Source organism: Rhineura floridana, chromosome 5 (genome assembly GCF_030035675.1).
Source record: "Rhineura floridana isolate rRhiFlo1 chromosome 5, rRhiFlo1.hap2, whole genome shotgun sequence".
In the NCBI taxonomy this organism is placed as follows: Eukaryota; Metazoa; Chordata; class Lepidosauria; order Squamata; family Rhineuridae; genus Rhineura; species Rhineura floridana.
The window spans coordinates 165,244,642-165,271,263 of NC_084484.1; the positions used below are offsets into that span (position 1 = coordinate 165,244,642).

At 44.2% G+C, this 26,622-nt stretch overlaps 1 protein-coding gene across 2 annotated transcripts in view; it reads left to right on the forward strand.

The window, feature by feature from the left end:
* Positions 1-20,005, forward strand: part of PGR (progesterone receptor) — an 85,781-nt gene extending 65,776 nt beyond the window's left edge. Inside the window, exons 4-8 of one of the 2 annotated variants that reach the window (XM_061628761.1) lie at positions 10,496-10,801; positions 14,721-14,865; positions 15,980-16,110; positions 18,307-18,464; positions 19,378-20,005. In XM_061628761.1, the coding sequence (XP_061484745.1) occupies positions 10,496-10,801; positions 14,721-14,865; positions 15,980-16,110; positions 18,307-18,464; positions 19,378-19,533 (896 nt within the window). In that variant the 3' untranslated portion in view covers positions 19,534-20,005. Of the gene's footprint in view, positions 1-10,495; positions 10,802-14,720; positions 14,866-15,979; positions 16,111-18,306; positions 18,465-19,377 lie in introns of those variants that run through there. The other variant, XM_061628762.1, reaches the window with a different exon arrangement.
* The last annotated feature ends 6,617 nt before the right edge of the window (positions 20,006-26,622 follow it).

The window sequence follows — 26,622 nt, forward strand, 5'->3', positions numbered from 1 at the left end:
CTCACACTCTTTCCGATTGGGAACCAATCGGTTTCTCCACATTCTGTCCTTACAGTAGCCTCTTGTCCAGAGTATAGGTTGTGCATCAGGACTATCAGATACTGTGGCACCCCCATTTCTTTTAAAGCATTCCATAGTTTTTCATGATCTACACAATCAAAGTCTTTGCTGAAATCTATAAAGCACAGGGTGATTTCCTTCTGAAATTCTTTGGTCCGTTCCATTATCCAATGTATGTTTGCTGGAAAATTCCTATTCCATCATCCTTGCCCTGCTCAGTCCAGTATTTCAGCAACCTCCTGCATTAGAGGTGCCGAATACACACAGAATGAGGTGACAGAATGGACTGTACCACTTCAAACAGCAGGTGGGAGATGACATTTGTGAATGCTTCTTTACGTTACCTACAATTAGAAAACTAGCACAGCAGGAGAGGCTGGTCTGTCCTCAGTAATGTGCTAGTTTTCTTCTTGCATGCAATTTCTTTTTTTAAAAAAAACACAGGGAACAGTCAGAGCGATATCCCCACCTGCATTCTGCCGTTTGTGTTCTGCTGAGCTGCCCAGTTGGGGGGGGGGGATGGAGGTTTATTTGGGGCAGGTGCAAAGCTCCACGGTCTCGCTCCTCAAGGTGAATGATTAGCCAGCCTCTGGCGAAGTGACATAAGCAACACAGCTTCCTCCTACCCATGGAGCTGTGGGGTGTGATCCCAGTTTCTTCACCAGTCCCAAAGTTGGGCAGAAGACAAGGATTTGTTTTGGTTACGGGGTGCAAGTTCAGAGAGCCCAAATAAGCTTCCCCCTTTCCAATCTAGCCCCCAGCTGGAGGCAGTAGGTGGGGCTCAGGGAAGCAAGATGTGTGGGCTTGCCTGAAGTCAGAGTACCCAGCTGATGCAGTGGCAGAGCAAGCTAACAAGCATTTGCCTCCTTGGTCCAGCAGCTCCCTGCCCTCCTCCCTAGCTTTAGATTTGGACTTTGGGAAAGCCGGTACAGGATTCTGCATGATGCAAAAAGCAACCCCGAGCTGGAGGGGGAAAGCGCATGGGCTGGTCTCTGGTTTGCCGGATACTTGGAGCTTAGAGAGGCTGGCAAATGCAAAGTCAAAGGTAGCCAAGAGCTTGGAAAAGTTGCTTTTTTGAACTACAACTCCCATGAGCCCAATCCAGTGGCCATGCAGGCTGGGGCTGATGGGAGTTGTAGTTTTAAAAAGTAACTTCACGCCTTCACATTCTCATGCTAGCTGCAAGCGGAGAAGACAGGGCCAAGGCACCTCGACTTGTCTTTCCACCCACTGGGTGTTTTGCAAGTGCAAGGCCAAAGTAAGCCTCTGTACTGGACGGGATCCCCTGCTGCCCTTCCCATTCCCATGTTTGGAGCTGGGGAAGGGACCTTGGTCTTGTGCTGTCTTTGAAAGGAGCAAAACTCACTCCTCTCCTTGGCGAGTGGGCGAACGGCATGGTCCCAGCGACTGCAGAGTTTTGGTTGGCCTGCCATGGCGACACCCAAGGTTTTTGGGGCCTGCGCAGAGGCAAAACTTTGGCAAAAACACCAAACCTTCTTTCAAACCACTCAGAAAAGATCTCTGAACTGTCAGCAGTTTTTCAAAACAACAACAATGACCCTCCAAATAATAGTGATAAGTATTTGCTTGGAACTGCTTTGTTTAATGGAGTGTTTATGTGCCAATTTGCATCTATAGCACCGTAATTAAGCTTTCTTTCCTTGTTACTTATAAGTGTCGCGTTCCTGCACTCCTCCTGGTGAGTTGGCACCCATGTCAGTTCTGTCATCATTTTTCCTAGAAATGCACTGCATAGGATTGTATGCATGATTGTTCCGCTGCTGCTCAGAGACAATGGCTTTGCCTATGAGGTCATCATAATTTCATTAGAGACCAGAGGCACAAATGAGATGACCTTTTTTATTTTATTTTTTTTCTCCCTGAGAAGCTGATCAGCTCACGATTGTACATTAGTTTTAGTTTAGTTTAGTTATATTTATTCTGCTTGTTCTGTGACACCTTAGGCAGGGTCGGGGATTAGCAAAACAGAAGGGCTGCAAACTCTGTTGCCCTTTCTAACTGTTGCTTATGGAGTGTGTGTGTGGTAGGGATAGGAGACAAAATGGTTTCGGTTCACATTTAAGGATGAAGGGTTTGCACTTTCCAAAACAACATGCGAACCAAAACACAGCCATTCTTTGAAATCCGCTCTGCTCCCAGTTTTGTAGTGCAGTCTGCCAGCCAAGCGTACAAAAATGCATATACTAGGGGAAAGTGTGCATAAAAATGTACATCGTGAAAATTATATACAAAAATGTATTGCATTAGAGGAAATTGCCTTGCAGAAATCTGTATATTAGTGAAAGAATGCATATTATACAGCTCGGGACCAGGATACCTGAAAGACCATCTTACTGCTTATATACCCAGTCGATCACTGCGCTCTGCAGGTGAGGGCCTCCATCTGATAAAGAGGTCCGTTCTGGACAACATAGGAAACAGGCCATTAGTGTAGTGTCACCTACCCTGTGGAATTCCCTCCCCTTAAATATTAGGCAGACTCCATCTCTGCTGTCTTTTAGGTGCCTATTGAAGACCTTCCTTTCAACAAGCCTTTTAAGTAGAGACCTATCCCAGTCTGCGTCTGTGTTGGAATTGCTTGTTAATATGTTTTGTTTTGTTTTTTTAAATTTTTTTTAACCTTTTTTTAAAAGATGCTTTTAAAGCTTTTAAAAATGTTTTTAACGTTGTTTTGTTTTAATTTAAGGTCTGTTTTTATGATGTTTTAAAGTGTTTTTAGCGTTTCTGTTTGCCGCCCTGGGCTCCTGCTGGGAGGAAGGGCGGGATATCAGTCAATCAATCAATCAATCAATATTAGGAGACATTTGCACAAAAATGCTGGTGGATTTTCATGAGGCTTTTTTTTTTTAATTGCAAACTCATGTGGAAATGTGGAGAATTGAACTTAAGATTGGGAAAATGAGAAATTGGGAGGAACCAGAATGGTCAGATTCACCTGTCCCCTGCCTGCACAGCCTTTCCCAGTCCTTTTGGTGGAAAAGCTGTTCTGTGTACATAAAGAAATTTGGTCACAGAGCTGTTCCATTCCATTGAAATGAAATGAAGGGAACCCTGTTCTCAAAGAAGCTTCATGTGTATCCTGGAGCATGCATGGAGCTCTGGACCAAAGCCTGTAGATATCAAGAAGCAAACAGTGCTGCATTTGACTATACATCTCTTTCTAGCTGTGGATGCTGTCTATAGAGAGAGCCATAGCTTAATTGTGAAGTATGTGTGTCTTGCCCATATTAGGAAACCTTGGGTATTCCTTGCATTTATTGTGGGGTAATGAGCCTGGGTGTGGCCCTGGAGAGATGCCAAAGGTAACAGTGTGAGGAATAGCAGCAGGTTTGACTCAGTATAAGCTTGCTTTTTGCTCATTTTTTGAATGTTGCCTCTACATTGATTCCAAATTGTTCTGTTATTGTCATCCAGATGCACTGTCCACCTACAACTTTTTTTATGTACATGATCATGTCATATTTCCATGATGGATATAGATGTCAGGATTTACCCAAATTTCAGTGCTTTGTTGTTATAGGCTACATTACCAGCTCTCTTCCCCCGCCCTAAATCTAGATGCTGCATAGAATTCAAAAGAGCTGGTCCTTACCCACAGAATGTACAAATTTTGTGGCTCAGTGATAGAGCACATTGTTTGCATGCAGAAGGTTCCAGCCCTGACATTTTTCCTTCGGGAGGAAGTGTGGTATATAAATTGAAATCATAAAGATATTAATAACAATAATAATCCTCCTCTAAGATGCACACCTTAACGTGGTGAGGGGGTTTGAGAGTGTTGAAGAAGCTGAGAGCAATGCCGTCAGGAGTCTAGACCAAGAGGCTAAACTTCTAGCAGGGTCATCTAAGGCGGAATGGTCAAAGCTAAGACACCAGACTAAGATGCATCCAAACTCAGAGGGAGGCAATGGTAAATCACCTCTGAATACTTCTTACCACGAAAACCCTATGAAAAGAGTATCCAAAATGCAACACAAGATAGTGCTGGAAGATGAGACCCCTAGGTCTGATGGCACCCAGCGAGCTACTGGGGAAGAACAATGGACAAGCATGAGCAGCGCTGTGACTAATGATGCAACCCAGTCAAAGCCAAAAGGGAGCCCAGAGGCTAATACGCACAGAAGCGAAAGGAGAGTCCAGAGTTGTACGACATACACAATAGGAACATGGAATGTGAGAAGCGTGAACTAGGGAAAGTTACAAATTGTCAAGCAAGAAATGGAATGCATCAACATTACAATACTTGGTGTGAGTGAATTTAAATGGATGGGAATGGGACACTTTCAATCAGGCGACTACAAAATATTTTATGCAGGAAATGAGAAATTAAGAAGAAATGGGGTTGCTTTAAGTGATATAGCAAGAGCAATTAGGAGCTACAACGCAAGGCCTGAGCAAGTGATATCAATGAGATTAAACGGGAAACCTATTAATATAACCATCATCCTAGTCTATGCTCCAACGGCAAACACAGAAGAAGAGGAATTGGAGAGATTTTATGCAGAAGTACAAGAAGAAATTGATCACATGCCAAAACAAGATGTGCTGATAATCATGGAGGACTGGAATGCAAAAGCAGGGAACAGAGATGAACTAGAAATTGTGAGAAAATGGGGCTTAGGAGATAGAAATTAAGCAGGAGAAAGACTTACTGAATTCTGTGAAGCCTATAATTTGTTTCTTGTAAACACATTTTTTGAGCAACTGAAAAGATGACTGTACATGTGGACATCACCAAATGGCCAATATGATATGTGGTCTGTGACCATAATAAAACCATTCATTCACATGGTAGATATAGGAATCAAATTGATTATATAATTGGTAGCAGAAGATGGAGAGGTTCCATACGTTCTGCGAAAACAAAACCAGGAGCAGACTGCGGTACAGATCATGAACTAGTAATATCGAAAATCAGAGTAAAGCTAAAGAACAACAACAATCATAATGCCAAAATACAATTTAAATAACATCCCTGAGAGAAGCCAAAAATGACAGATTTGTTCATCCCTAGCAGTGACAGATACAGAATTCTTCCACCCCATTAGCCAGTGGGGAATCTAGAAAGAGATCTCAGAGACTGCCTAGCAAGAGAGTATTAGCAGGTTTCTAGGCCAAATAGCCAGCTCTGAGGCCAAGAATCTCTTTTATGGAGGAGAATTTGGGCCAGCAGCAGCTGCTGCATTCAGCCTATGGCTTATTCACTACTTCAGTTTCACCCCAGCAAATTTCAAGAGATCTGAACACCTTATAATCCAGGATGGGCAGTGTTTTTCAGCTCAAGGGCTGCACAATTTTCCAGTGGTCACATTCCTGTGATGGACGTGGCCAGAGGCAAAAGTGGACAGAGCAGCAGATGTGAAACTGACCTTTGTACAGTAGGCTACACTCCAGCCATCCAAAAGTAAGATGTGTGCGCGTTCACACGCGCACGCCTCTATCCAGGAAAACAAGAGGCATTTGACAAAAAATTATATACTGCTTGATTGTAAGCAGGCTATAAATATATAAACTCAATCCAGTCAAGGCTGACACATGGTTAGTGGGCTGGATGGAGGGGATGTGGCCTGCTCTTGATCTCTCTCTGAAGAAACACTCTCTCTGAAGAAACAGGTGCATAGCTTGGGGGTACTTCTGGGTCCATTACTGTTGCTTGAGGTTCATTGGCAAAGAGTGCCTTCCATGAGCTTCGACTAGTGGCCTAGTTATGACTCTTATCAGGGATAGCCTGACTTCTGTTGTCTACACTGCCCTTGAGGTTGATCTGGAAGCTGCAGCTGATGCAAAATGCGGCGGCGCAACTGCTCACTGGGGCCGGGTATCGCCAACATGTTACTCTCTGCTGAAAGAATTGCACTGGTTGCCCATTGGCTACCGGGCCAAGTTCAAGGTTCTGGTTTTGGTGTACAAAGCCCTATACAGCTTGGGACCAGGATACCTGAAAGATCATCTTACCCCTTATATGTCCAGCTGATCACTGCGCTCTGCAGATGAGGGCATCTTGCAGATACCATCTTATCAGGAGGTCCGTTCCGCAGAACATAGGAAACAGACCTAAGTGTGGCGGCACCTACCCTGTGGAATTCCCTCCCCTTAAACATTAGGCCACTATTCCTGTTATCTTTTTGTTGCCTGCTAAAGGCTTTCCTCTTTCAACAAGCCTTTTAAGTAGAGACCTTTCCCAGTCTGAGTCTGTGTTGGAATTAATTTTTAAGATTTTTTTAAAGATGTTTTGTTTGAATATATTTTTAAAGATAATTTGTTGGAATATATTTTAGAGTGTTTTTAGTTTTTTTGTCTGCTGCCCTGGGCACCTTCTGGGAGGAAGGGTGGGAGGGAGGGATGGAGGGATGGATCTGGTAACCTCTACGCTACATTGCTGCAATGCCTTCAAAGACAGTTCGGAAATGGCAGCTGGTGCACTGTTGAGCCAGCCAGATCGCTCACAAGGGCAAGACAGTCTAGCACATCACACCAACTCTGGCACAACTGCCCTGGCTACCAATTAGTTTCTGGGCTCCATTCAAAGTGTTAGTTTTGACTTGTAAAGCCTTATATGGCTTCAGGACCTTGCTCCATTTGAAGCAACCCAGACCCTGCATTTGACATCTGACTTTCTTCATTTGCCCCCTTTGAGGGAGGTGCGGAGGGTGGGAACATGAGAATGGGCCTTCTCAGTGGTGCCCCCCCTCATTTATGAAATGTTCTTCCCAGGGATACACACCTGATGCCATCATTATCTATCTTGAGGCACCAGGCAAAAACATTTCCCTTCTCCCAGGCTTTCGGCTCTTAATTTTTGAGGGTTCTTGGAGGGCTTTTGATATTGTAACCTCTTTTAGGAGATGGGCTGTTCCACTGCCTTTCATATTTATGTACTGTTTTTTAAAACGTTTTATTGATTGTGTCATTTGGGGTTCACTTTGGTGGAGAAAAGCAACCAATAAATTTAATAAATAAAAATAATGATGATAAAAATAAATTAATTGTAGGAAATCGGTTTACAAATTTTTGTCTTTAAGAAAAATTTGGATTATATATTTTTAAAAATTCATCACTACATTTAGAGCTAATGTAAGCACTCTGGGAAGCGTCCCTTCATAAATCACATGGGGGAAGTTTGTTTCAAAGCATATCTCCACCACCTCCCCAAAAGAGAAATTATCTATAGATTTTGACAGGCCCATGAGAGGCCTGTACCACATCTCCTTCTCCTTGCCAGCATTTAAACTCATGCTTCAATAGCCTCAAGAGTGAGCATCTGCTTTGCATACAGAAGGTCCCTGGTCCCATTCCCAGCATCTCCAGGTAGGGCTGGGAATGTATCCTGTCTGAAACCTTGGAGAGCTTCTGCCAGTTAGTGTAGACAATACTGGGATAGGTGGACCAGTGGTCTCAATCTGTATAAGGCAGCTTCCTTTGTTCCCATTTATTTCCATGGGAGTGATTTAAACACATGCTCAAGTCTTACTAAAATGCCTTAAAAGTTTATTGTGTCTGTGGCTCGTTTTTGCACTCTGTTGCTATAAGCCCCTTCAGGGCCAGTTTTCAGTAAATGTAGCAGTTGTCCTAGCAGTGTCACATCCCAGGAGGAAACAAAACTGAATTCCTTTTGCAAGTCATGTTTGCCACAAGATGTTACTTCAAAGTCATCTTTGCAATCTTGATCCATCACCTCTGTTTTGTTCTCTTAGCCTGGGTCCACCCCTTCTGGACTGCACATGGATCACCCTGCTGTAGAGAACTATGGGGGCAGAGTGACCTTGGAGTCCGGATCATGGTATCCTGTCAGGAAATAACAAATGGTCAACATTTTTCACCTGCTTCTAGGGTGAGGCATTCTTCACAGAAGCTTGTCTGTGTACGATGAATTGCCTGGCAGAGCATGGTACTTTCACTTCCAACTTTCTTCCAAACTCTTGGGGAAGGTGGAATAATTTATATCAGCATTATGTACAAATAATTTTGTCGGAGGCCAACGTACTTTGTAGATCAACTGTTGCCTTTCCTCTGACATTACTGTTAAGGTCAAGAGCAGACAGATGCCAGAGGTTGCCTAATGCAGAATATGGGCATGAGAGACCTTTCCTATTATTTCTCCGGGCATTTCCACATTGCCCCAAACGACATTACACGTTTCCGGCATATAGCTGCAAAAGCAGAAAAGCAACTTTCCCAACTTGTTAACATGTTCATGCTAACTTCATGTGAAATTTGGCTCATCACATTATTGTGCTTCCATCCCTCCTGACAACACAATCTTAGGCAGGTTTACTCAGGTGTAAGTGGCACTGTATTCAGTGGGGCTTGCTCCCACAACAGCGTAGTTAGAATGGCACCTGTAAAGGCACAGAGGCCTGGCTTAATCCCACACTGCGGTCAACCAAAAGGCATAGAAGCTAGATAGGCTTTGTACAGCTATCTGGTCTAATGCTCATCATGGCTCTCCATTTAAAGTACAAACCAAGTAGTTATTTCACATCCATCGCGTCTAAGTAGCATTCATTATGTTCCCCATTCAAAGCAAAGATTGGATGCCTATTGTGCATCCATCTACTCCAATTAACGCTATTATATATCCCTGCCCAATGGCTCTCTAGCTTGCTATTGTGCATCATTCTCCATTCTGTAAAACATCATGTGCAGCTTTACTGCTCCTGCCCCTTTCAGATCTGTGAGAACTGTTCAGAAACTTCTTCCTGTATTACAAGCCACTTATCCACTGCTTCAAATGTGTAAAGGATGAAAATTATGATGAATATTTACTGTCTCCCTGATGAAATTATGATGAATATTTTCTGCATCCCTGATGCAAATAAGTCATCCCTGAACATTCTCTTCACACCAAAAAGGATGACAGTACACATGACGTTCTAGACCAGAGGTGGTGAATTGGATCTGGCCGGCGGGCCACCCACTTATCAGTCACCTGGTGTCACAGTGATATCAGGTGACCCATTTTTGTCTGCGCAGTTTGTAATCAAAACATATGGGCAAAACAGCCTGCAAAGCGCTGACGTTTGAGCTTGCAAAGCCCTTTGCACAGGGCTCCTCAAGAGCTGACAATCAACTGATTGTCTTATGTTTTGCAGGCACCACCCATCAGCTGATAGTGCTTTCCCTGCCCAACACTTGATGTTATATATAATGTCAGGTTAGGGCAGGTGGGCATGGCTCAGGCAAAATGACCTTAGAGATGCAAGGGCCAGTGTTTCCCCACCCCTGTTCTAGACCATGGGAAATTTGAGAAATGGCTATTATTGCTGTAACCTGCCCTGAGTCTGAAGCATAGCAGGCTATAAATCTTAACTAACTAAAGACGTGCTAGGATCTGGCACATGGTATTACATATCACTGAGCCTTGATCTTACTCAGTCCCATAGGCAACAGTAGAACTAAAGTGTTGAAGTCTAGTGATGGACAACCATCTTCAGCTTGATTCAGAATATGTTCACATAAAATGAGGTAATTTGGGCTCAGTTTAGATTATATCCACATTAGCTTGGTTTATGCTTGGACCCATGCTGAGCTGCAGTGATATCATCCAGTACACAGAAAGCTTGGAGGCCGTTTGCTCATATCTGCCCTCCAGAACACTACAAGCTCTGAAGCCGTCTTGCCTTCCTCCGGTGACTCCATCAGCTGCCCTGTTCTTATTCGGCAAAATTTATCTGGCAGTGATGGAACGGCTACTGCAGACTTGATAAGCCCTGAAATGCTGCAGGAGCAGCATCCCAGATACCAGAATCCCTGGGAATTGTAGGTTTTCAAGGTTTTGGGGTCCTTCCTACATTTCCTAGAGTCCTGGCTCCCACAGTGCTGCAGGGCCTGATGAAGCTCACAGCAGCATGCCTCCTCATCAGTGTCACCAGGAGAGAGAAGCTGGCTATTGTGGTGGCTGAACAAATTATAAGCTGAGCCTAAACGCCAGAGGGGTGTGCGGTGCTGCTCCTCACCTGACCTCCGATCAGTCACATCGCTGCTGCATACCAGGAGGGCTGAGGTGGCAGCGAGGTCGGCATGGTGCAAACACATTGGCAGGAGTGCCAGAGTGGCACCACCAGTGTGTTTGAACCTTGCTACCGCCTCTCCTCCTCCTGTGCCTCCTGGCAAGTAGTGATGGTGTGACCAACTCGAGGTCAGGTGAGCTGCGGCACCCCTCCATGTTGTCCGCTACCGAGCCTAACCATCAGAGAAGTCCAGGCTCGATTTGTAATTAGCCCAGAGCATCCAAATTGAGCTAGTTTGTTCTCTGAACCCTCCAATTCCGAATTTTAGCTGCACCACCGACCAAGACGCATTGTGATTATGTAAATAGCTTGCTTGTTGACCTAAGTAACATGTGCTTGTATAATGGTTTTTCCTGCTTTGTGCTTATGTTTCTGTCAGTTAGATTTGTGTTGTTGGATTGCAGGTCGAAAGTTTAAGAAGTTTAATAAGGTCAAAGTGCTGAGAACGTTGGATGTTGTCACCCTCCAGCAGCCAGCAGCCCTTCCAAATGAAAGCCAAGCCTTGGCACAGAGGCTGTCTTTTTCTCCAACTCAAGATATCCAGTTTATTCCTCCGCTGATCAGTGTCTTGCAAGGCATCGAACCAGAAGTGGTCTATGCAGGTTATGATAACACGCAGCCAGAAACCCCAAGTGCTTTGATGACCAGCCTCAATCAGCTATGTGAGAGGCAGCTCCTCTGTGTAGTCAAGTGGTCCAAGTCATTACCAGGTAATAGGATCTTACGGTTTTGGTCATGGTACTGATTTATTCTGCTTTGGTCAGGCATCACCTGGAGTACTGCAGCCAGTTCTGGGATCACAATTTAAGGAGGATATCCATGCTGTTCTCAGCTCTGTTTTAATTATTGTTTCAACACAATTTCTGGGGCCTGGGGAGAAGAGGCAGAACAGTGTCTTTCTCATATATCCCAGTCTGCTTCTGTGTTGGAATTGCTTTTAAATATGTTTTTAAACCTTTTTTTTAAACAATATGTTTTTTAACCTTTTTTTTTAAGATGTCTTCAAGGCTTTTTAAAAAAATGTTTTAAAAGTTTTTGTTTTAATGTATTTTAAAATCTGTTTTTATGATGTTTTAAAGTGTTTTTAGTGCTTTTGTTTGCCACCCTGGGCTCCTGCTGGGAGGAAGGGCAAGATATATAAATAAATAAATAAATTGAGCATATTCACTAATAGGTAAAAACCCTTGCGGTTTAAGAACATACCTATAGCCAACAGATATTTCTATCAAACTTTAAAAAGCAGGGAAATTGGGCAGCTATAGTGAATGCACCAGGGGTGCAGGAGACCTGACCTCCTCTGTGAGATGCCCTACAAATTTGTCAAAATGCAATCACAATTTGGGTTGGTCTTTCACAGTCCTATCCACTTCCTGTGTAGCTTGGAAGAATTTGGTAACGTGCCTCTGAACATATAGTGAGAATGATACTGAGAAATACCTGTTGGCTATAGGTACGTTCTTAAACTGCAAGGTTTTTTTTGCAAGAGTTAATGAATTGCTCTGCTTTTTAATCCAGGAGGTAAGAAATGGGATCCTGTGCAAGTTTGCTGAGAATGGATTGATTGTTTGCATACTTAGTGAGTTCAATGGGATTTACTCCCCTGCAATCATGCTTAGGATAAGAACATAAGAAGAGCCTGCTGGATCAGGCCAGTGGCCCATCTAGTCCAGCATCCTGTTCTCACAGTGGCCAACCAGGTGCCTGGGGGAAGCCCGCAAGCAGGACCCGAGTGCAAGAACACTCTCCCCTCCTGAGGCTTCCGGCAACTGGTTTTCAGAAGCATGCTGCCTCTGACTAGGGTGGCACAGCACAGCCATCATGGCTAGTAGCCATTGATAGCCCTGTCCTCCATGAATTTGTCTAATCTTCTTTTAAAGCCATCCAAGCTGGTGGCCATTACTGCATCTTGTGGGAGCAAATTCCATAGTTTAACTATGCGCTGAGTAAAGAAGTACTTCCTTTTGTCTGTCCTGAATCTTCCAACATTCAGCTTCTTTGAATGTCCACGAGTTCTATTATTATGAGAGAGGGAGAAGAACTTTTTTCTATCCACTTTCTCAATGCCATGCATAATTTTATACACTTCTATCATGTCTCCTCTGACCCACCTTTCCTCTAAACTAAAAAGCCCCAAATGCTGCAACCTTTCCTCGTTAGGGAGTCGCTCCATCCCCTTGATCATTCTGGTTGCCCTCTTCTGAACCTTTTCCAACTCTATAATATCCTTTTTGAGATGAGGTGACCAGAACTGTACACGGTATTCCAAATGCGGCCGCACCATAGATTTATACAACGGCATTATGATATCGGCTGTTTTATTTTCAATACCTTTCCTAATTATTGCTAGCATGGAATTTGCCTTTTTCACAGCTGCCGCACACTGGGTCGACATTTTCATCGTGCTGTCCACTACAACCCTGAGGTCTCTCTCCTGGTCGGTCACCGCCAGTTCAGACCCCATGAGCATATATGTGAAATTCAGATTTTTTGCTCCAATATGCATAATTTTACACTTGTTTATATTGAATTGCATTTGCCATTTTTCCGCCCATTCACTCAGTTTGGAGAGGTCTTTTTGGAGCTCTTCGCAATCCCTTTTTGTTTTAACAACCCTGAACAATTTAGTGTCGTCAGCAAACTTGGCCACTTCACTGCTCACTCCTAATTCTAGGTCAAATGAACAAGTTGAAAAGTACAGGTCCCAATACCGATTCTTGAGGGACTCCACTTTCTACAGCCCTCCATTGGGAGAACTGTCCGTTTATTCCTACTCTCTGCTTTCTGCTTCTTAACCAATTCCTTATCCACAAGAGGACCTCTCCTCTTATTCCATGACTGCTAAGCTTCCTCAGAAGCCTTTGGTGAGGTATAGGTGAAACTGACCACGGAGGAGGGAGAGGGAGGAGAAGGGAGGGAGGGCAGGGGAAGGGCGGGGGTAGGGGGAAGGAGGGGGATGGGAATAGGCAGAAGAGGAGGGTAGGTTTGATCATTTGCTTGCTTATTGAGTGAAATGGAATTTACTCTGGTGCAATCATGCTTAGAATAGGTGAAACTGACCACAGAGGAGGAGGAGGAGAAGTGGGAGGACAGAAGGGCTGGAGGAGGGGGGGAGGAAGGAAGGAGGAGCGGAGAGGGGAGGGAGGGGGAGAAGAAAGGCAGATTTGATCATTTGCATGCTTACTTAGTTCAGTGGGATTTACTCATGTGCAATCAGGATAGGTGAAACTAACCATAGTGGAGGAGAAGGGGGAGGGATGGAGTGGTTAGAGGAAGAAGAGGAGGGGAGGAGGAGGGGAAGGCAGGTTTTATCATTTGCATGTTTATTGAGTACAGTGGGATTTACTCCTGTGCAATCATGTTTAGGATAGATGAAACTGACATGGGGAGGGGAAGCGGGAGGGAAGTGAAGGAATGGTAGGGGTAGCAAGGAAGGGGGACAAGCAGGGGGAGGAAGGAGAGGGGATTAGGTGGGCAGACATTGGACAGAGGGAAAGCCCCTTTACAAAAGGAGAACATTGTTAATAGCATCATTGTTTTGGGGAGTTTCCCCTCATCTTTTTATTCTACACCAGACACATGTAATCTCCCACCCAAAGGTGTCTCTGGCTACCACACCATACATTTATTCCATTTTCAACTGTCATGGCTTCCCCCAAAGAATCCTGGAAAGTGTAGTATTGAAGGGTGCTGAGACGCCCTGTTTCCTTCACAGAGCTACAGTCCCCAGAAGAGGGGCTGACTGTTAAACCTCTCTGCCACTGGAGTTCTGTCAGGGGAATAGGAGTCTCCTAACAACTCTCAGCACCCTCCACAGAGTACACTTCCTAGGATTCTTTGGGGAAAGCCATGCCTGTTTCAAGTGGAATAAATGTCTGGTGTGGATGTAGCCAGAGACAACTTTGGTTTAAATCTGTAAATGTGTAGCCCCCTGATTAGCCATGCTCGTGAGCCTAGCTTTTAGAACACTGACAGTTGGTTCTTACTGAGCATGCTTGCTCCAGTGTTAATTTTCTTAAATTAATTAATCAGCCAGGCATTTTTTAAAACTTTTAAACTGCAGAACAGGAAGGTCAGAGTATGGGGCAAGGTCAGTAATAGGATTACAGGTACTCTGTGAACATGGCTGATTTTTAATTAATTTCAACAAATTATGAGACTGACAGAAAAAAGTCCAACAGGGGTCTGGATTATTTTACCTGTGTTTCAGACTTTAAAGTCTGGATTCTCTCCGACTGTCTTGTGTATCGACATGAAAACTTAGAGAGTTGTTAAGCAAGCATTTCTGAGTTTAGGACTATAGGTTTTGTAAGATTTTGTTTCAAAATGAGCTTATGGAAAGTAGCAGAATGGCGTTTTCAATTTAACACTCCGAAGGTGAAAAATCCATGCCGGCTGTAGTATAGAGCTACTCTTGTTTCTGTATAATTAATACAAACTCAGTTTGTCTACAAGAAGATGCATAGGCCAGGCCTGCACAATTTGATACCCTCTAAGTCAAACGCAGCCCACCCTCCCACTTATGACAATCCACCCCATGTGCCCCTTGAAATTAGAAGTGTTGCATATTCTTGTTTCATATAATTCATATTGTTTCATATATCTCATTCTCTTCATTGCCTGCTTTTTCAGGATTCCGGAACTTACATATCGATGATCAGATAACTCTTATCCAGTATTCATGGATGAGCCTAATGGTGTTTGCCATGGGATGGAGGTCTTATAAGCACGTCAGTGGTCAGATGCTCTATTTTGCACCTGATCTAATACTAAATGAGTAAGTAGAGAATTGCAACTTTCCTTCCCTTTTTCATGTGCTGTTGCTCTCTGGACATTGCATAAATTACACAATGCCTGTTCCAACTATCTACAATGGTAGATAGATCATGGCAAGCACAAACATGGCAGGCAGTTAAAGCCTGCAGCATAAAATAGCAATGGCATGTTTATATCTGATACCAAAAGAAAATAAGGACCAGGGGAATATTTTCAGTGAGGTGAATTCTATAAATGTGGTACTACAAGTGAAAAGACTGATCACCATCCACATTTCTTCCATTGGAAGGTGGACTTGGAGCAGCTCATCTGAGACGGACGTTAATAAATAATCAGGTTCATGCTAGAGAAGGCAGTCTTTTGGTACCCTGGTCCCAAACTATTTAGGGATTTATAGGTTAAATACAAAACTTCAATTTGTGCTTGGAAATAGACTAGAAGCAAGTTTAGGGGTTCCCAAACTTGCATGGCATCTTCTGTAGGACCAGTCCCAGTTAACAAATGTAATGCTGGATTTTGCACTAACTGCAGTTTCCAAACAGTCTTCAAAAGCCACCCCACATATAGTCCATTGCATCGGTCTATGCAAGATATCACCAGAGCAAAGATAATTGTAGCTAGGCTATCGGTGTCCAGGAGGGATCGTAGCTTCAAGACCCAGATGCCACTTGGGCCTTTAAAAATAGTTCGGTCTGATAGTCCCCCAAGACTGTGAAACTGATCTTTCAGGGGGAGTGCAACTCCATCCAGTCTAGATGAAGCGTATCATCTATAGCACTGCCATTTTATCTGGATTGAGCTTCAGTTTGTTGGCCTTCATCCAGTCGAGTATTGATTGATGGCAGGAATTATCAAATGTTACAGAAGGAGGACTGAGACGAAAGGCACTGGGTCAATTCATGGCAGAAGTGAGATTTGGACCTAGTTCAGGCTCATATCCACTGTTTCTTGAAGGACTAACTTTAAAAAAGTATGGTGTCAAACTTCTCACTTGCTAATAAGAACAAATAGTGATCCTGTACCCAACATGTCCTTCCAGGATAAGTGCACTAAAGAATCACAGGAGTCGTTATTCATTTATTTACTTTCTCTCTTTCTTGTTTTTTGGGCACAAGACAGAGGATGAAAGAATCATCATTCTATTCTCTTTGCCTGTCCATGTGGCAAATCCCACAGGAGTTTGTCAAGCTACAAGTAAGCAATGAAGAGTACCTCTGCATGAAAGCCTTGCTCCTTCTCAATACAAGTAAGACATATTTGCTCTTCTTCCTCCTCACAGACAAGTCCAATGGATTGTATTCCGTGTAGCGCTAAGGAGAAGGTTCTGTTGGGCAAGCAGAAACGCTTGTGGGAATGCCTTCCCTCGGGTACTCTGTGAGGCGGAGACAGTAATGAGCTTTAAACACCTCCTAAACGAGTGTGGTGTAGTGGTTAAGGTGCTGGACTACGACCTGGGAGACCAGGGTTTGAATCCCCACACAGTCATGAAGTTCACTGGGTGACCTTGGGCCAGTCAGCCTCAGAGGGGGGCAACGGTAAACCCCCTCTGAATACCGCTTACCATGAAAACCCTATTCATAGGGTCACCATAGGTCAGGATCGACTTGAAGGCAGTCCATTTCCATTTCAAAAATGCATTACATTTACCCAGGCTTTCCTGGACCCTGCACACATCCACACAATGCATCTAAAGCACATTTAAAGCATATGGCTTCCCCTAAATAGTCCTGGGAGCTGTAGTTTACTCCTCACAGAGCTACAATTCCCAGTTCCCAGGCTTATTTGGGGGAACCCGTATATGTTAAATGTATGTTGTGGATGTGACCGCAGGCTCTTGAATTTTTTTATTTTCTGTTTTGTACACTGCCCAGTTTTATTTGTGATACTTTTGTTTTTTATGAACTTTTATGGTTTGTTGCTGTTGTATTTTTAGTGTATGCATTTAAGCTGCTATATTAAGTGGCATAATTTATATTAAAAAAATAAGCCCACAGATTCAATCCCCAGCATAGTTTAGGATTAGGTGGCAGATGAAAAACCTCAACCTGGGCTCCTTTGGGAGGAAGGGAGGGATATAAAATGAAAGAATGAATGAATGAGAACCTAAGATCCTGATCCTGCTGCCTTTTTGAGTGGACAATGCTAGACCAGGTGTCTGACCTTAAGGAAGTTCCCTAAATTCCTAATACTCTTTGTACCAGCTGAGGGATGATGACTTTTTTGTCCAAGTGTCATTTTTGTCATAGATGGATAGATAGATATAATTTTTCTTTTTTCTTTCTGTTATTGTTTGTTATGGCTACAGATCATGAAGAGGCCCAATAAGCAACCATTGTAGAGCTACGTAGGTTGGGGATCTGAAAGCTCCCTCTAAACAGATTAAAGGCTTTTAAGAATAGATTCAGGCTTCCCACTGTGGTTGGTGACATTAGAGCAGGATTGGGGAAACAGGTGGATCTCCAATTGTTGCTGGACTCCAACTCCCATCATCCCTGACCATTGGCCATGTTGGCTGGAACTGATGAGAGATGAAGCTAATACGTTCACTACTCCTGCGTTGGTGGTTAGTGATGAAGTTGCATACAGTTCTCTGGCAGGCCTCCAGCTGTTTTCTCCAAGTCAGGGAAGCAAGAGAGGGAGATTGGGCTGTACCTGTGGGGACAATGCACAATTAATTCACCATACCCAGATACAACATCTGGGTGAGATCTCCAAGTCCCACTTCCCATGAGAACATAAAGAGAGCACTGCTGGATCAGTCCAAAGGTCCATGTAGTCCAACATTCTGTTCTCACAGTGGCCAACCAGATGCCTGTAGGAAGTCCCCAAGCAGGACTTGAATGCAACAACACTCTCCCCACTTGTGATTCCCAGGAAATGGTGTTCAGAAGCATTCTTCCTTTGACCCTGGAGGGTAGAACACAGCCATCATGGCTAGTAGCCATTGATAGTCTTATCCTCCATGAATTTGACTGATCCTCTTTTCAAGTCATCCAAGCTGGTGGCCATCACTGCATCCCAGATAGCAACAGAAGTGGATAAAGAAGCAGTTTGAGTTATTGATGCATTTTCTTCTCTTGCTTGTGTTCTTCATGAATTGGCCCTTGAACACATAGGGATGAGTAGTCCACATAAGAATGGGAAAGTGTAAAGAGTGGGCTCCTATTTTTCCCTCGGCTCTTCTTTTCCCCTCAGCTCCTCCCATTGTGCAAATCTCCACCACCTCCAGTTGCCCCCTTCAACTATGATTAAACATGATTAATATGATGATTTGCATGTCTGCTTCAAACTCTGGCTTCAGTCTGCCCGGCGCATGGGTAACTTTGAATCTGCACAACCTGGACAGGACAGAAGGTGCCTTTTGGTTTGTTTCAAAATGTGAGCCACGGAGTGGGAAAAAAACAGTTATGTGTTGGCTTTTTCTCTCCTGCACCCCTTGCAGTTCCACTGGAAGGTCTGAGAAGCCAAAGCCAGTTTGATGAAATGAGATCGAGTTATATCAGAGAGCTGGTGAAAGCAATCGGGCTTCGGCAGAAAGGAGTCGTGGCTAGTTCGCAACGTTTCTATCAGCTGACGAAACTTATGGACTCCATGCATGATGTAAGTTTATTTCAGCAATCCATATTGGGCATAATGCTCCAACGCCTCCCCCATGTGCAAGTCGCCAATCTGTGCACATGACACTGGAGCTCTGTAGGGCTGGTAGGGCCATTCTTGGCTGGCAGCGCAGGTAGGCTACTAGAAGGTAGGGTACTTTCAATCAGTGTTGCCTGCAAGCCCAGTCTCTCTCCATGACAACCCCCACAGGTGGCAAACCTTGTTTAGCCTTGGGGCCACATTCCCTTCTGGACAACCTTCCAAGGGCTACATGCCAGTGGCGGGCGGGGCTAGAGGCAAAAGTGGGTGGAGCATCAACTGTGAATATTGACTTTGTGCAGCAGGCTAGTTTCTACACACACTCAGGCACCTCTTTCTATCTTCCATCTAGGCAAGCAAAAGGTATTATTTGAGTTCAGGGACATGTTCCAGCCAGGCAGAAATACTGTTGGTGTGAAGCAGGGTGGGTGATGGATGTGGCCTGAGGAGAGGTGGCATATCCTGGGGAGAGTTCTGAGGGCCAGATGGTGCAACCGGAAGGGTCACATTTGCCCCCTGGTTCACTACTTCTGGTATACAACAGAAATGAACTTTTGGCCGATGCAGAGATTACGGCTTCAATACTCACTCAGCTTTTTTTCAACTCCGCCCTGCTGCTTTGCTTAACAGTCCACCTGATGAAGAGTTCAGGTGGAACTGGCCAAGTGAAGCACGTTGGACGCTCTGGCTTTCAAGGAGTTGCCGAAAGTGCTTCACTTGGGCAAGTCCTTGAAAGTTTGGACTGAAACCCAGAGCAGATTCCACCGCCCCACTCACTTGCAGCCTCCAGCCAGCACTGACTAAGGCAATACACGGGCAGGGTGGGGGACAATGTGTGTAGTCTGTGCAATTTCTGTTGTTGTTGTTTTAAATGCAGCTTGTGAAACAACTCCATCTATACTGCTTGAATACTTTTCTCCAATCTCGGGCGCTGAGTGTTGAATTTCCAGAGATGATGTCAGAAGTGATCGCTGCCCAGCTCCCGAAGATTCTGGCAGGCATGGTGAAGCCTCTTCTCTTTCACAAGAAGTGAAATGCCATCTCCCCTGCCCCCCTTTCTTTTTCTCTCATTTGCAGAGATAACACACAACGAATGTGCATTTTTGAAAAATTGTGGGGATTTGTTTGGGGTTTGGGATTTTGCAGTGCAAGGATATTACAGCCTCTGTTCCACTTCATATACTTACCAGTTTATGTCTGCAAACCTGCAAATGCTCCACCATGTTCATATGGTAAACTTTTTTTTTATTCCTTTACAACAGTTTTTAAAAAATCATGACCAATATTTGTCATAAGAAATGTTTTATAATAGGGTTGATTGAATTTCACCTGAGGAATAAGTAAGAGATCAATTGTGTTGTGTTTTTTGTTTTCTAAGAACAGGAAGTTACCTTGTACATTTTCCCTTCATATTATTCATTTTTAAATTTCCGCAAAGAAGTAAAGCTTTAGCTTTTAATACATTTGTGTGAGTGTGTGGCTATATGTGTATATGTATATAAATGTCAAAGGATATGTTGAAATTAAAATACAAATTGTCTTCTAACTCAGGAATATATTTCTTTTCCTTTGGCAATATATCTCACTGTGAATACCAACTCAGAGCGTGGCGGTGGTTTTACTGTGGATCCGAGGAGACATGAGGGCGTTTTCACATATTAGGATTACTGAAGTTCCTGGTTCAATTGTGGCTGTAATGGGAATGTAAAACTCATGTGGGTCAGACCCAGTGGTGGTTCCAGCAAATGAATGAATGGATGAATGAATGATGGGGGGGGTGTAATATGGGGTGCAGAGTGCTTTCTGGTGGTGGGGCTCTGTATCTCGTGTGATAGATTTCTGAAAGAAACAACAGTATGTCTGCGTTCCTATCATAAATAGATTTTCCTTGAAGGGAAGGCCTGTTGATCAGACATACACTGGAGGCTGCTCCATTAGGGCATGTGGAGCACTGCCCTACCAACTTCATTTGTCTGTCTTCTTATTTACATACAGTGCAGGGGGTGGCAGTATTACCTGTCAGCTTCCTCTTCTTTAAGTCTCAGTGTTGCCCTTGTAGAACTCTGCAGGGAGGAGGATAGGAGCAAAACTAGAATTAGTTGGCTCTGCCTCTCTTTGCCCCTATGGGCAACAGCCACCACTCCTGGCACAGAGGCTAAAGTGGGTGTGAGGAACCTTTAGCCCTCCAGATGTTGCTGAATGACACCTCCCATCATTTCTGGCCATGGGCCATGCTTGCTGGGGCTGATGGAGGGCCAAAGGTTCCCCGTACCTAGGCTACAAAACAGAGTCCTCGGTTCACATTTTACCTCTGACTTGAACTCACTTAGGTGGTCTTAGGCTAGTCAGTAAGCTTTGTGGCCAAGTGGGGATATGGGCCCAGCTCTATCCCAGTCTTAGACCAACACTGTAACAGAGCTATGATCCCAGAGCGGTTTAACAATACCTCTTCCCAAGGAACTCTGGGAATTGTAGTGCTGTGAGAGGATTAGGGAGTCTCCTAATGACTCTCAGCAGCCTTAACTGGCTAGAGTTCCCAGGATTCTTTGGGGAAAGCCATGACTCTTGAAAGTGCTATGATACTGCTTTAAATGGATAGTGCAGATGGAGCCCCAGTCTAAGCCCAACTCTACCCAAGACGACAACAGACTGGGTCTCAGGACAGCAATATGTAAAACAACACAGGCACAGGCAACATTGGGAGGGCCAAAGGTTCCCCGCCCCTATACATGCAAACAGTGCAATACTAAATCCTTAACAGTCCAAATCCTTTGCAGTATATTTCAACATAAGGCAGAAACAAAGGTCACCAGTGGTCTAATATAACATCACCAAAATAAACATGACAAATCGGTGTAAAAACAAAAAAAACAGCTGCAAAGAATAATAGATTAGAACTTCTAGAGGAAAAAATACCAAGGGGATGTTTACCAATAAGCATAGAAAACCTCACAGGAGGGTGAAACTATTCTGCTTCAAAGCTCCATTGTCCTGGATAAACTGACACATTTTCAATAACCACTAAGTCAAACCATACAAGCATCTACCTTCACAAATCTCCAACCTTAAACCTAAGCTTCTTACCAAATGCATATCCTTGAATGAATGCACATCCATCAATAAACCTTTCCCGGGCAGTTAAGATAACCTACATCCGCCATACAGTTTCATCTTCTTCCTCTAGAGCACCTGGGGCTGATGGGAGTTGTAGTCTGAAACATCTGGAGGGCACCTGGTTGGCAAAGGCTGCTGTAGACAAAGCCTATGGTGAATATGTGGTTATGGAGTCTTGAGAAGGTTAATTTTGAGGTTTGGGATTTGTTGAAGATAGGGGTTATTTTATATCAGTGCAATGAAGATTTCTCTATTTATTTGGTTTCTGTACATTTTTTGCCCTTTACAGCATGCCAGGAGGGGTTTGGATTTGTTATTAAGCAAAATGGCTCTTCCCCTTGGCATGCAGCTGGTTTGTCTGCCATTCCTCTGGCTGAAGGAGTCTCTCTCTCCACTACCCCAGCAGCCAGAGCCTTCCCCACTTTGTGCAGCTAAGAAATGCATGTGGAAATACTGTCAGGCTAAGCCTGATCCGTCAGCCTTATTAGATTTACTGGCCTTTGCTGTGTTGTGTCAGCATGACCTAGTATCATGCACAGGGTTTGTTTTTCATTTAATTCTTCTCTCCCTCCCCCCTTTTGAATGCTGGAGAGAAGGCGGGGAACATGCGTAGAGGCTGTTGAAAAGCAAGCATGTTATTCAGCTGTGGTCCCTTTTCAGCTAAAGATCCTTGCCTGGTATATTCGAATGTGTTGTCCCTGTGGCAGTCTGAAGGTTGGATCCATAGTATGGATTGTTAAAAAGGAAGATGGGAAATGTGAGCAAGGTGTGGAGATAGAGAATCCTGTTTTTTTTTAAAGCAATCGCTAATACCTGCTGGCTGCCTCAGCCCAAGACTTTTTAAAGGAGCTTGAATCTGACACTGAGATGCACCTTCTGGCGTTGCAAAACATTTTGCAACAGAAATGGGTGCCACTGCTGAATAGTCAGACCAGTGTATTGTTATCTGGTGCTGTCTATGCCAGCCTTCCCCAGCCTGCTGCCTTGCAGATGTTTTGGACTACAACTCCCATCAGCCCCAGCCAGCGCTGCTGTGTTGTTCAACACGGGAGGGCACCAGGCTGGAAAGACTGGTCACTGACTGGCAGCAGCCATCCAAGGTTTCAGAGGAGGACGTTTCTTGCTCCCTCTACCTGAGATCTTAAACCAAAGGGATTGGGGATCAAACCTGTGGAAAAGCAGTGGAAAAGCATTTCACTGGTATGCAGAAAAGGGACTATCAATGGGGTCCCAAGCATGCTGAAATTCCCTCTCCTGCACGCAACTATCCAAGGTGCAAGAGCCCTGTCATATTTAGCATATGGCCACCCTATCTAGCACTGTGCCAACTTACGGCCTTCCAAGTTGGAACTACCAACTTTGCATATGGATCATTCCTTGACCCTGACATTTATTCTGCCAGTCTTTATTGCTTTTAGCTGACAAATCTGAGCTTTTCTTTTGGAATTGCTGCCCTTTTACATGTCCCAAGAATTAAACTTAACACAGTACTCCTTGATTTTTAAGAGGCCTTCTTACGTTAGGAAGGTGTTTTGCTGCACTCTGATTGAGTAGGCTTCTTGAAGCACCACCTGGCCCTCAAGACATTGACATAGGAAATTGTCTTACACTGAGTCAGATTCTTGGCTTTCAGAAAGGAACTGTTCCCAGCACTACCTAGAGATGCTGGGGAATGAACCTGAGACCAAACAATGTGCCCTATCACTGTGCTTGGCCCTTCTCTAAATTGTGTGCTACATTATGGCTGTGGGCAATTATGGCTTTATCTTAAAAAGCTCAGGCAATGAAATGGGCATCCACAGGCAAAGTAAATATTTCAAACATATGCTGCTAACTTTTCTTTGGGGAGGGGGTTGACTCATACTCACAGATCACGGCTACACTAAAATCCTAGATACCTCAGTTGTTTTCTATGGGGCAGCAATCACTTCTCCACCAGGGAAGACCAGCAGAAAAGCCTTAAAAACAAACCAAGAAGCCAAGATAGTGGGTGTTTTCCTACAGCCTTCTCTTTTTCTAATTGACTAGATAGGATTTTCTAAATGTCAGTCATTGCTGTGACTTCATTCATTAGCTAAAAACACTGGAAGGTGGGAGTAGGTTAGTTTCTCAAAAGCAAAACAGGAGAATAGTGCCTACATATTTTATCTCATATCTCAGGTTCTACAAAGGATAGAAACATGCTTTTTTAAAAAGCCAACAAACAAGCTGGGGATTACGGTTGATCCAGGGGACAACAACTGCCCCTCTCTCCCCCTTCCATGGATGCCCATGGTCTTGGGGCAGGCTATTGGATTCCAGTCTGTGACCAGCAAAATAAAGAGTCTCATTGGAGCACATGGTGACTGTTGTGCCCGCCCATCTTCAGAGTCAATGCAGATAAGCCATACAAGAAATAACACCTACACAACAGATGGAGACGATATTACTGTGTTGGAGACAACCACCATCTGCAGAATGAGTGGAACAGAAAGGGAAGCACTAAGGACATGTGAGCCCTACTCATACTTCTCCAGCAGAGGACAGCAGTACTTTGCAACAATAAAAATAGGACGACAGTTCCATTGGTTTTCAAGATCATCAAACAACACAGGTATGAAGGCACAAGATAAGCAAGGTGGTTCCAGAGTAGGGATGTAAGAAGGCATCATTTTCTGTTCCACCCTGTATTCATTGCATACGGTAGTTTCCAATGCACTGCAGTTTGCCTTCCGCCAACAGATACGTTACTCATCTCGCTGTCTGCAGTGGTAATTGTGTAAATTAAATAAATTGCATAAGTTGCGTTGCCATTACATTATTCCACCCCATTCATTTCAGTGCAAAGGAAATACAATGCAAATGGGTAAAATAACAATTTCATGTTGTTCGCAGACTGAAAGCAATGACAACAGTGAACACCAATTGTATTAACTGGGTTCATTTCTGTTCCAGACATGGGACGAATAAGCAAACATCAGCAATTTCCACTCCCGTTTCTGGTTTTGTCAGAATTCTCTGCCAACGACACCTGGAGAGACGCAGGTTCTGGATCCCTGTTCTGGGCCGATCAAAATGTATGCAACCCAAGTGAGTGTGCTGGGGAACAGAGAGGTTGATGAGCAATTCCTTCCTCCTTCAGCAACTGTTGACACCTTTCTATGTTGCTCTGGCTTTTTTACACGATGCTTTCTAGAATAACAGGAACAATGAACAATAATGTAAAAAGAGCTCCTGTCCCAAGGAGCTTGCAATCTGACTTCCAACAAGGGGAGTCAACTGAGACTAGGGGCTCATCCAAACGGAGCGGGATAATCCATGTTTTCCATATTCGGTTTGAGAGCCTGTTGCTATAGGGCGGTTTAAAAGTGTAATAAAATAATAAATAAATAAATAAACCTGACAGTCCTCACTTTGCCTGTTGTCCGCTCTTTCCCGATTAAAAAAAAAAAGCTTTTTGCGCCCGCACACACAGCGGAAAGACCCGTACATCCTTTTTGCTTTTTCGCAGCTCCTCCTGTAAAACCAATTGGTCCACAAAAAATGACGTGTGCTCCTCTCCCCCTTTGCAAGGAAGCACGAAAACGTGCATGCGCTTGAACGTAAGAGCACGAAAGTTTTAATTCCTGTGGCTGTAATGAAGTTCCTTGCCGCTCGCCACTCTGGAGCAGGGCCGGCAGGTGTGTGTGTGTGTGTCTCCAGGTGCTTATATGCCAATAATTCCTGTATTTTTGTTAGCTTGTATTTGCGATATTTCGCAAAACCAACTATATGCTTTTCTACCTTTACGCATGTTAAAGTTTCTGGAGATACATAGGAAGGTTTACTTCTGAGTAAATGCTAATAAAATCGAACTGAGGGAGAATCAGGGAGGATGAAAAAAGCCAGTTTCAGGAACAGCTTTGGCTGGGGGGGGGCGGGTAATGGAATGTCAGAGGCGCCGGTGTTCCCAAAGCCGTGCAGCACCTGGACCATCCTCAAAGAAGGACGGGGAAATGCAGGGGAAGCCTACTCGAAGGAAGAGGGGCTGTGCGCGTGTGTGTTTTAATAGCAGAGCCCTGGTGGCCAGGCGGCTGCTGGTTCTCCACGTCAATTGAAAGGGTTGTGGGTTTTTGTTTTTTTAATGTCATAAGAACATAAGAAGAGCCTGCTGGATCAGGCCAGTGGCCCATCTAGTCCAGCATCCTGTTCTCACAGTGGCCAACCAGGTGCCTGGGGGAAGCCCGCAAGCAGGACCCGAGTGCAAGAACACTCTCCCCTCCTGAGGCTTCCGGCAACTGGTTTTCAGAAGCATGCTGCCTCTGACTAGGGTGGCAGACCACAGCCATCATGGCTAGTAGCCATTGATAGCCCTGTCCTCCATGAATTTGTCTAATCTTCTTTTAAAGCCATCCAAGCTGGTGGCCATTACTGCATCTTGTGGGAGCAAATTCCATAGTTTAACTATGCGCTGAGTAAAGAAGTACTTCCTTTTGTCTGTCCTGAATCTTCCAACATTCAGCTTCTTTGAATGTCCACGAGTTCTAGTATTATGAGAGGGAGAAGAACTTTTCTCTATCCACTTTCTCAATGCCATGCATAATTTTATACACTAAACTAAAAAGCCCCAAATGCTGCAACCTTTCCTCGTAAGGGAGTCGTTCCATCCCCTTGATCATTCTGGTTGCCCTCTTCTGAACCTTTTCCAACTCTATAATATCCTTTTTGAGATGAGGCGACCAGAACTGTACACAGTATTCCAAATGCGGCCGCACCATAGATTTATACAACGGCATTATGATATCGGCTGTTTTATTTTCAATACCTTTCCTAATTATTGCTAGCATGGAATTTGCCTTTTTCACAGCTGCCGCACACTGGGTCGACATTTTCATCGTGCTGTCGACTACAACCCCGAGGTCTCTCTCCTGGTCGGTCACCGCCAGTTCAGACCCCATGAGCGTATATGTGAAATTCAGATTTTTTGCTCCAATATGCATAATTTTACACTTGTTTATATTGAATTGCATTTGCCATTTTTCCGCCCATT